This window comes from Aptenodytes forsteri, unplaced genomic scaffold, assembly GCF_000699145.1.
Source record: "Aptenodytes forsteri isolate BGI_AS27 unplaced genomic scaffold, ASM69914v1 Scaffold273, whole genome shotgun sequence".
Lineage (NCBI taxonomy): Eukaryota > Metazoa > Chordata > Aves > Sphenisciformes > Spheniscidae > Aptenodytes > Aptenodytes forsteri.
This window is the reverse complement of record NW_008795041.1, coordinates 3252907-3265011: the sequence shown is the minus strand read 5'-3', so window position 1 is coordinate 3265011 and position 12105 is coordinate 3252907. Positions and strand designations below refer to the sequence as shown.

At 37.9% G+C, this 12105-nt stretch overlaps 1 protein-coding gene across 1 annotated transcript in view; it reads right to left on the bottom strand.

The window, feature by feature from the left end:
• The window catches only part of CNKSR2 (connector enhancer of kinase suppressor of Ras 2), a 205549-nt gene that overhangs the window by 133112 nt on the left and 60332 nt on the right, over positions 1–12105 (bottom strand). The window contains exon 7 of the mRNA XM_009276936.1: positions 3410–3529. Coding sequence (XP_009275211.1) covers positions 3410–3529 — 120 coding nt within the window. The remainder of the gene's footprint in view (positions 1–3409; positions 3530–12105) is intronic.

Sequence of the window (12105 nt, the reverse complement as noted above, 5' to 3'; positions counted from 1 at the left end):
GAACAGGAAAAATTGAAATTCAGGATTAACCCTTGGCACAGTTCTCTGATATTTTGTTCTATATTAAAAAAAAAAAATAGAAAGGGTCTGTGGAGGATAAAACTTCCCAAGGAAAAGTGGTAGCTATAACTTGGTTACCTGCTTTTTGTCTAACAAAAGGCATACAGTATTATGCTTCTTTACTAAATACACTCACTGTTTTCAGTCAAGCAGTAATATTTTTAAGTCTGTTTCCTGGCAAAAGCTACGACCTAAGCTAATCAGTTTTGTCTCTTTCTAGAACATCAATAGTGTAAAAACACACAAAATTAAATTCTGCTTAATGATACAGATAAAACAACTTCCAAGTTCTCAAAAAAAGCGGAAAAAAAAAGGTGAAGTGATTACTCATGGGAGCATGCTGGTGATTGCAAAGCTGACCACATTAATCCATTTCAGAGCTTTTTAGAAGAATTTTCTACTCTGACAACTCCCTTTTCACCCTTACTTCACAACCACTGCAGGCTGTATCTCTTCCTGCAGCAACACTCACTGGAGAACACATGTATGCAGCCAGTCACATAACCACACCTGGGCAACAAACCAGGGATAAAGGAAAGAAAAAAAAAGAAGAGAAAAAAAAAAGCAATACCAAAACCCACCCACTCATAACGTTGTTTTACCCAGTACACAAGAGTTTCCCCACATCACACCCTAACAACATTTTCGGCTTGCCAGGTCTGTTTTCCTGATAGGTGTTGACTAGTTTTAATATCTGTATGACATTGTAAACCCTGTAACACAATTACCTTTTCCTTCTGCATTAAGGTATTAGTCTGACAATTTACATTTATCTCTGACTGATACTTATGTTTCCACACAAAAAAGAGGTCAAACACAGTCAAGGAACTATTTGTGCTGATAAAAACATCCTGATAGTGCTCCAAAGTGTTTTAAGTTGTAAAAACTCCAACCATTTTCTCAACTCCGTCTCGTAGTTACCATATGAGTTTAGGGAAATAGCATTGTTTTCCAAACTTCTTATTTCCTTCTCTTCTCCTTTCCTTTTTCTCTCCCTGATCTACTTTAGCTTCTCAGATATTAAATTTGAGACATGTTAGATATTCTGTTTATGCTAAGTGACAAAAAAATCTTCCCAGTTAGCAGCCATCCTCGTCCTTTTCCTTCTACTTGAAGTCTTTCCATCTTTATAGAAGATTTTATTTAGTGATTGGTATAGTCAGCACAGAACTATCACGTAGGTCAAAAATCTACAAGAAAGTTGACAATAATCCATTTTTCCACCTCCATCGTCGCACAAATCCTGGAAGAAGGTCCAGAAGTTATCAAGCTTCACATTCATCCAAGTGCTCCTGATGTGCAGAGGATATTCACAGCTCCAAGCTCCACCATCAGTTCTTAAACTGACACACTTAGCACTCAACAGGGCGGTACTGATATGCATTTGCTGTATCTTAATTGAAAGATTTAGTTTAAAAAACAAACAAAAAAGCCCCACAACCCAAAAGCAAAGCTTTCATACAAAGCACCAAGAGCAACGTGACAAAGATGATCTGTTAGTAAGACTGACACTGTAACAAACTGAAAGGTATGATATTTACCCTCCCAGCGCAAATATGTCATCCTTAGCTCCTGCTCTGGAGAGCTCACAATCTAGAGGACACAGCACAATACAGAGGCAACAAAATAGTGGCATACAGGCAAGGATGAAGGGGAAAAAAAAATGACCGTATCAAAATAGCACTGTATCCTTCTAAGGCTTGTATACTGCGCAGCTGGTATTTCCATTTTTAAAAAATACATATAATAATTTTTATGACAATGACATGGTAGTCCTCAGTCAGCATGAAGTTCAGCTGGTTCACAAATACATATTAAAAGAAAAAACCCTGCCTTAAGAGCTTCCAGTTTAAACAGACAAGACAGACAGAGCGTATAAAACAGAGGCACAGAGGGGAAAGAGGTTCTCTATCTGATCAGCTACCCAGCAGGAACAGACCCATGAAACACATTCTTATTTACAAAAATACTGCTCAACATTTTTCAGTCACTGGGGGTTGACACCACCCTACAGAAAGACTTAAATGAGGGGGGGGAAAAAAAACAGTCACAAGACACAAAGGAAAATAAGGAAGAGCTCAGATAAAAATGGACAGAACTCCAAAAAAACGCTGGTTGAGACAAAGGGGAAAAACATTTCTTCATCACAGCAGAAGATAGGATTTTGAAAGGTTGACTGCAGTGAGCTGGTGAAAGAGATAAAATTACAGGAGAAAGAGAGGGAGGAGAGAATCCGTGAAAAGCTGAAATCCTGGAGGACTAGTTTGAAATGGACTCAGAGATAAAAAAGAAGGCCAGGAAGGGAAAACAAATAGCAGACTAAAACAAAGGATTGGGCAATATTTACTCATCCAAATGTTTGGGGTTTTGCTCATATTTTAATTGTGATTTGCCGAAAGAGTGGAAAATTAATGTAGTGTATAATTGCTCTAAATACCTTGACATACCAAATTTATCAAAAAACCAAACCAAACCAAAACCCAACAACAACCAACCCACAAACCAAAACACTCTCCAAAACTACACCATCCAAACAACTTCAAAAACCTGCTGCAAAGAGCACAGCAGTAGTCCTTCTTAATCAAGAAAATGGAACGAGAATAAACTTGGTCAGAAGCTGCAAAAGCTATTTCATTAGGCAAAAAATGGTTAACTGTATTCTGATCACCTTCTACTACCTCCAAGGATTGTGGGACAAGATATTATTAGTGATGTAAAGTTGTAGAGCTGTAATTGTTATCAGTGTTGGTTTATTCCATGCAGTGGGTGTTGGATACTTGAGTAAACAAAAGATGAGTGGTCAACTCTTGAACAACAAACGTGGGATGGCTGCACTGAGCCTTTAAAAGCACCTGATTAAGCATGCAGAGTTCTTGCAATAAAATTCAATAAGCTACTTCTCAGCAGTGCTATACAGCCCTTGAATAACTTATAAAATAGCTTTATATCCCAGAGATACTATGAAGCATATTCCAGAATTTGACAGGTTTTGTGCATAAGCCCACGCAAACTTCTTGGTTGAGTTGATCTTAGTAATTTAAATCCCTTCAGACTTCAAGATCCTAGAACAATCTGAACCATTTTTCAGAAGCTGGTATAAACGGCAAGAACTTCTCGCTCATTTCTTCCTGTTCACTAAACTATTTGCATACATCGGTCAGCCTTACAAAATACTTCCCTGTTGGCCCAGCTGCATGAGAAACCAAACTAGCATGAGAAATCAAACTATTTTCAGACTTTAAAATAAAAAAGGCTCAAGTGTCCTATTCCTTTCCATATACACAACTTATTTTAAAAACTTCACTTTCTCATCCTGGTTGATGGGTTTGATTAACTGCGTACTTCTTACCAGCCCTTCACTTGGCTTGATATTTGTAAGCTGGATCACTTCAAGATGAGCAGACTGGGAAACCAGCGGATCAGAAGAGAGCGAGATAATGTGATCACAGACGCCAGAGAGAGTTTTACACTAGGAAAGAGAAAAGAAAATAAAATGTCACAATAAGCATACCATTGCTAACTATTTGCATATCAACCTACAACTTAAACCACTGCATTTTTAAAGTACGTATTAAATCACATTTCTGAATCGACAAGGCAGAGGGAATGAAAGAGGAGGGGGAAAGGCCTCAGTCAGCAGCACAATACAAAATCCATTTTCTGTGATGACCCCGAACTGACACAGTGTCAGACCAGGGAAGAACAAGAGGCAAATGCTTTTGCATCTGAGTAGAGAGAACAAGGGACTGCATGAGCTGCTCCCATGCGCTCTCAGGGTTAGGTGCCCTGCCTCTGAGCTGTGCTCAGGCACGCAGGGAGCACGTGGTGAGCTCCAACCCCCCTCTCTGCCCACATCTTTTGCAAAGACATTATGTGCCCCCAAACCCCGCTAATTTCAGTTGAACGTGCAGATGCCCAGCACAGATGAAAATCAGGCTCTTAACGATGACAGGTAACTCCCATTAACTCTGAAGTTTATTCTATACTAATAAAACATGCTAATTGACTTTGGACTGAGTTTCTCATGTTCTGCTGCTGCCAAGCATGAGTTACTATTGCAGGCATGAAGATTACAATGAATAACCACTTCACGATGGGATAATTCTTAAACCTGTTATCTTTGGCAGCCTCTTTGCAGCAAGATAGAAATAAAAAAGTTTCTAAAAAGGCTGGGACTGTCAAGCGGGTACTGTGTATCTCCTCATCTCTCACTGCCTGAACGCCCTCTTCTAAGAAGCAGGGAAGCTGTGATTTTTTCCTATCATTCTCTCATATTTCTGTAAGCAAGTGACTTTTGAGAGTTTCCATGTTTTCCATGAAGTCCCCTTTCAGCAACTAAAACTGATTTCTTGGTTCAGGTTTCCAAACACGTGTTTTGTCAGCAAATTCAGGGATTAGGACATTCTTCTGGTCCCAAAACTGTGGTACCTCCAAAATCAATTAAGAACTAGCTTAACTGCTCTCAAATTCAAAAGATGAAAGCTAGCCAGTCTCCTCAAATGACTAAGACACAACTGCACACAACTGCTGCACCAACCACTCTTCCAAGATTGCAAAGCGTACTTCTTAAAGTAAAAAATATCTACAACAATGCTATGAAAAATAATATAAAACTGGATATAACCTCCTTGCCAAATCACCATTACAATTCCAAATGCCAAACTACAAATATCTTATGTAAAAAGGAAAGTAAAAAAACTTAAGTGACAGTGAAATCTTAATCCTGTTACAGACCATTACATTGGGATTTTCTCCTCTTTAAATTATTTTTCTCCTCTATAAATTATCTCCAATTTAAATTATTGCAAGTTTAGCTTTGTATATAGATGGCTTATTCTATTGAACGATAATGTTTCAGAATGAATAAACAAATCAGAATCAAAAGGAAAATATAACAAAATTCATATTACCAACATGACCTTCTTCCAGAGATAATATTAACTTCAAGCAGAGACACACACACACACACACCCTACCCCTTCTGCTTTATCTGTATTTCATGATGCAGGATCATTACTGAAAAAAGGAAGTCAAGAAATATATAAAATGGGGTTAAGAACGCTTTCTTCTTTACCTAAATTAGGAAAAAGTGAAAAAGTGAACTTTATTGCAAGATTGTTTTTTTATGGCGTTTTGGATACGTGAAAATTTCTTTGAGCTGACATTTTAAAAAAGTAAAAATGATATAAAATTCCATAATAAAAATGAAAACTTAGATTTCCTGTTTGTTTTGGGTTTTTGATACAATGATGGCATGTTATTTGTATTTTCCTCTCTCTTGTAACTGCACTGACAATTATTGAAAAATTACTTTTAGAAAATTACAGAACACAGCTCTCCACATGCAAAGTGAAGAGACCTACATTATAAATCATTCTCTGGTGATGAAAACTGAATTTTTCATATATCTTTAGACTTGCATTGTCCCACCTATTCTTCCTATTAATCTCTTCTAAAACTACTAAATTTATGGGGTCCTTAGCAGTTTCAGAGAAACTTCTACTTACAATGAATTCATTTATGATTTTTTTCTCTTATTCCCAACTGTTGCATTGCAGAGAGATGCCAAAACGCACAGGAGTGTTCCTACCACCTAACACAAGGTATGCCATTTCAAGTTCACAGATGTGGCTCCTCATTAAAAAATGTCCTCAGCTGCCTTGACAGATGATGGGGAAAGGAAAGGAGTAAGGCAAGTCCAAGATGTGGCATGGAACAGAAGCCTAAGCTGAGATGCATTAAATAGCTCCCTGGAGCAGCTGCTCTCTCCCTGCCGCTCTGTGAGACGGGTACAGACAGTCTATACAGTAAGCCTATGGAGATCAGCATTGCAATATGGTTATATTGGTTGCAATCCTAAAACAAGGTGGTGTGAATATTCCCCAAGAGGAGCTCTGGGAATTGGGATGCCAAAATCACCAAGTTACTACGATAAGAAAATCTGCCATATGCTTCTATGCATTTCTAAAAGATTATTGTCTTTCGAGTCTTGCGGCTTGCTCTCCATCTTAGATATTCATACCGCCGTCCAACAGCACAATACCGTGCCGATTCTAAGCACAATAAATGAGTCACAGCAAAGTCCCTAGAGAAGACCCTATGATTAGAGGATGCTCTTTCAGATTGAGGCTTCAAATTCTATGACCTTTCCAAAATGTAAACACTCATTCAACATGTGGGGATGCATACATAACTGTCTTCCTTCCTAGAAAAATGATATTTAGGGGCAAAACTCTGCTGCATTATTATAAAATCTTTTCCCCTTCATGAGTACCCAGATCTGACCAGGGTGAAGACAAATGTTAAAGACAGAGAACTTTTAAAGTTTCATTAAATGTTATCAGATTTATTACCATGTATTAGTACCAGAGGTGACTGGAAACAGCAAAAGAAAATGGAAGGTACAGAAAAGTGAAAACGAAAGTTCTTGAATTACTTCTCTCATTTTCTGACCAACAGAATTAGCTCTTTTTCTTCTAATAGAGCACTAGCAGCCCTGAGTGATTCACTAAGACAACATGCCATGAACTAACTGCACCCATAAAGAGAGTTTCTCAAGAAACAGCCACTCCGGATAATGAGACCTAATCACAACATCATCTGCTTAGTAATTATGGAATAGTTCTGTCCAGCAAAATCATTTCATTAAAACGTGTTTTGCTTTGCTTGTGAGAACTGTCCTTTCCTTTGGAGGGGAAAGGATGTTTGCTGTAGGAGGATTTTGAATTTAAGGCTCACTGCTATTGCATAGCAAACTGGCGTATTCATGTTGCCCAGACTTCCAAGGAATGACTAGCTAATTTGTTTATAATTAAACTGCTCATCTAATTTCAGAATACTATGCATTTCATTTCCGTTTTCTTGTTCCAGCATAATTTCAAGACCTTGGGAACAAAAAGCAATCTTTTTTTAGACGACGGGTCTGGGTTCTGCCCAACCATCCAAAACTTTCAGCTGCTACAAGAAAATACCTAACAACTCCTTTAGCTTTCTTCTGAAAGTATAAGAAGCCTGTTTGTGTTCGAATACTTACAGAATCTTACAAGCCTCCCTTAACTATTACATATTTAAATAATTTTGGTTAAATACTCCTTGGTTAAAGAACTGGACTGTAAATAGGATCAAGTGTCTATTGGGTTTGTGTGGAAGGCCAAATTTTCACGAACTCTGAGCTTGCCCAGAGCCAGGACAGCAAGGGGCCCACTCTTACACAGCAGGTATCCTGCAAAGACAGGGTAGACAGGCTGTCACCGGAAACACGTCCAGAGGCTGACACAGGCAAAATAATGCATTTTTCCTTGCCTTTACTCTCAGAAACATCTCATTCATGGTTTGTGGGTTGTTTTCTTGTGTGTGCGTGTGTGTGTGTGGAGGATGGGAGAAGGAGGAGGAGGGAAATTCAGCCCCAGGAACATACTGCAGCTTGGATGGCTCTGGGACACATTCACAGGGTACAGCCGTGTCAGTTTACAACAGTTTAACCAGTGGCTCTGAATGCAGTTACCATCCAGTTCCTGCCCAGATTACTGCCGTTGACTTCATTGGCCAAGGCTTTTTAATATACCAATCAGCATAAATCAGCATACAGACAAAACAGCCTTTTCACCAGGAGCATGCTTCCTCCCCGTCAGGTCTCTTTATGGAAAAAGACCTTGGACCTATTCAGTGGATCAGGACCTTCTATGGCAAAGATGCTGCCACATGGCACAAGAACAATGTTAATTTAATGGAGGCAACATGCTATTGTATTCAGAAAGTTCCTAAGTAAACCACCTTTGACTTCTCTATGCTCCTCTTCCTGAACAGTTCACACTGTGGCTCATCAGGTTCATTCCATATTCATTCAAGCCACAACCCTGCCTAAATCTAAAGTTATGTTCGATGCTACTTTACTTCTAGCTTGACTAAATTTTCCCTAAGCTCCCCAGACTTCACTGGAGCTTTCACCTTGGCGGATGCAAAGCCAATTTGACAAATTACATAGGTGCGAGAAATACAGGGGGGTTTATTATTACATTTTTATTATTTTTTATTAATAAAAAGTTTTAAATTATTATTTTATTTGATGGAAAGTAATGGACTGTCATAATATTTTGCATGTAGGCTACTTGATTTGAGTGGAAGAAAAGCACACAAACAGTGCACTTTTGCTACTCATTTTGTTCCAAACAATTTATGAACACATTACTTTTCAGCATAACTGTTCAGCACAAGCTGTATCACAGACGTGTATTTTGTTTCACTAAAATCATATGACAGTACAACTCACCTTTTCTCTCAAATGGTAGTTACCTTTTGTTACTTTGTAAAACTACATTTCTGCTTATGCAAACATTGTTAACGGGATCAGGATCCTTTATCTTTTGTAACTGCCGATTCCCCGCTGCAATGCAGTACTAGCTACAGTAAGACACACAGGAAGATGGGCATCCAATTGCTCCTACAAAAATCAGCAGGGATTAAAAATGCCCGGCCTTTCTCAAGTTGCACTCAGCTTTCAGTGTGCAAGGTATCTGAACAAAGGAAAAGGATTTGGCCAGGCCAAAAAAAAAGCAAGTTACAAAAGATTAACTGAGAGAAATCAACAGATGATTACATTTTCTCCTTTTGTAACACAGTCCCTGTTCTCACTATAAGCCTTACAGTGATGACTTCAGTTCTTTTTTGCAGTAACTCATCACTGCACTTTAGTAATAAGTTCTCCTCTCTATTCAGTGACAAACTTATAATTGCAGATTGAAGCTACACCACACTCTTTATGTGCAAAGCTAAATGATTCAAAGGAGGATGAAAAATATCATTACACAGCATCTAGTTGTTTGGCAGAAATTCAAGGGGAAACATTTTCTTTCACTCAGTAGGCAACTAGTTTACGCCCCAGAGCATGAAGAATGAAAGATAATACTTCGTTTCTACCTGTAGTTTTGGACTGTAGTGTACCAACTTCTAATGGATTTTCCACAATTGCTCCTTCTTTCAGCCAGGGGGATGAGGACCTAAAGGTGACTAGATTAGGTTTGCATCTGTTCTGACTCTCTGTGGCTACTTCAATTTGTGCTGGGAAAATGTCTGTCTTCTGCAGCAGAGTGGAAGTACTTAGGGACACGGCTAGCTTCAGAGGCCTCCACAAGCCGTGGCCTTTCCTCAAACTGTTCATCTGTCGTCTGTTCAATCCAGGCAGCTCTAGGGTCACAAAGCATTTCTGGTCAAGCAAACAGACTTGTGTTTGTTCCTGTCTTTAATTTTACCCAGACTAGTGACCAATCTTAAATCTATCTTGCCAAGTATTTGCAATACTGAAGCATCTTGGCTTAAACACATTCCCAGGGCTGAGGGCAAGAAAAGCACCAGACGCCCCAAACAACTCTCTCACCTATGTTATTTGGATGAGGGATATGATGCCAATAAGACACACAGACATTCAGGGCTAAAGGTAATAAAAAAATGTCTGGGCAATGTTAAGTTTAATCTATTTGGGAAAAAAAAAAAAGCTTGGTTAGTTACAACTGACCGACACAAAGCAACTTGCTACATGAGCATTCAGGATGAAGTCTAACTAGTTAGCTTAAGCCAAACCAAATAATTATTAACCAATTAATTTAGTCCAAAACATTTGTTGTACTGTAGGGAATGCATCAGTAACTCCGGCAATCTTAGAACCAATTGGGCCTGGACTTGCATTTATATATACATGAAGTTTAAACAGTGAACTAAATCTTACTTGGGATGCAAAAAGAGAGGCCTCTATTAGAGTGAAGTTTGCTGGGACCAATTTGCAAGGTACAGACTCTTGAAAAGAAGCAGGTGGTTACTTTTTCTTTTTTTTTCTTTAATAAGACTATAAAAATGATACCTTTGACAATGCATTTTTAGTCGATTATAGTTCTATAACAAATATTCAAATATAGTGGGCAGGAGTGAGTTATCATCACTGTGGTTTCTGCAAGGCTCTTAGCAAATAGAGAACATTCTGATCCATTACTTGTTTTCTTTTTCAATTTAGTAACTCTTTTTTAATTTAAATAGCTCATTTGTTTTTCAAAAACTTCTGAATATTAATTTCACTCTGTGGTTCTACTTTCTATGGTTTTCCAACTCAGTAAAGCTATATTTTTTGCAGGAAAAGCAGCGTAATTTTAAGAAAGTGAAATTCCTTAGGGAACCATTCTCTTTTTTTATAGAATTAAACTGAAAAGAAAATTCAGTTAAAACTTATTATTAATCTGACTGGAACCCAGCTTCTACTTTCTATAATTAGTCCGTCTTCCTTTGCTCTCACTTTAATACTCTACCGCTTCACATGGATTAATCTGAACTAGATATTTCCATCATACACAGCCTTGAACAGCTGGATGGAATCAATGAATTATTCTTCAAAGATTTTAAAGTTCCATTCAGACTTTCGCAACGATTAACTTATAACTCCCCAAATAAGCAGAACTGATACCCTTTTAAGCTGAGCAGTTTTCCATACATTTTATCATCTCAAGTTAAATCAATATAAAGATTCTACATATAAACTAGCAAGAGCATACTGATTTCCAATTTTGAAGCAAACACCACACCTATGGCTTATCCTTTCATATTTAGGCCCACTGTATTTTAATTCCTGTTCTTCTTAAGTTAGTATTTTCTATTGCCATCTACTTCTGTTGGTATTATTTTCTGGTGATATTTACTTTCTGTTTATATTAATAATTTATTACAATTATTATTATTTATTTATTATATCACTTACTGAGCAAAAATTAACCTGGAAAAAACAGACCGAGAAATGAAGTGGCAGAAATATGAAGCCTTTCTCTGTATTCATGAATATTTCAGAAGCATCAACATTTTAATGAGCAAAAACCAACACATTATTCCTGTGTGGTTTTATGCTGCTTATTCCACAGAAACCAAGTGTTTCTGTGAACAAATTCACGGCAAAAAAAAACTTTAAGAAATACAGTTATCTTTAAAATAATTGTTTCAACACACCTGCAATTCTAGGACAGAAAATTATAGAAGAGACATTTTTTCCCAGACACACTTTGCAACTCCATTTGGAAGAAATAAACAAGTTGAAGTAGGCAATTTCTTCTTAAAACTTCATCAGTTTTCCATAAGACCTTTTTCCTTTAGATACATTTTATGTGTTCAGTTGGATAACACAGATTAGTTTACTACTTAACCTAATATTGTGAGTGACTATCAAAATGCTTTTATATAGCATTTGAAACTCAAATTGCTTAAGAGAAAACAAAAATATTTCTTTCTTGAACAGAAGCTGAAGCTATGCAGTTCTGTCTCCACAGAATACCATTTCTTAAACGTATCAGTGGTATCTAAAAAGCTAACATCAGAATAAGTTTACTGACATTAAAACAAACTATCTATGGACAAGGTGATTCAGCAGTCTCTCCACATGAACATCCACACTGCCATCTGAAAGAAAGAGGGCATTCATTTCCTTTTCAAAAGAAATTACTGCCATTAGAATATGAGCACATTAACTGTTTTTTGGCCCTACATAATTAAAGCAAACCCATCAGTCATTTAATTGAGGATCTTGCCTTTGGTGAGGGATGTTACCTACTCCCACACGCTTTAGAGGAAAGCATGAAGACTCAGTGACAGGTTAACTTTGGGGGTATCCATGTATGCACTTCAATAACACCAGAGCGGTCTCACATTGCCCGCTTGTGCCCACACACCCTCTTGCCCCATGATTTGGCACAAAGTAGGCTCGCTCCAGGGGGAACGGGGCAGCATCCCCACAGGAGATGTGTGCTTACAGAGCTCCAGCCCCAGAACCACAGCACACGAGTCCAAAATAACACTCTGAGCTACATGAATAATGGAATTGTTCAACCGAGAACACAGGTTCAACCTGAAGTAAACCACTGGATCACCAATAGGTAATGCGGACAAAAATCAACTACTTTGATCCAATGATCTGCTCCTAAGGTGGTAAATTTCTTGGTGTCCTAAAGAATGCAAGTACATAACTGTCTGTGCTGGTTTTGGCTGGGGTAGAGTTAGTTTTCTTCATAGTAGCTAGTA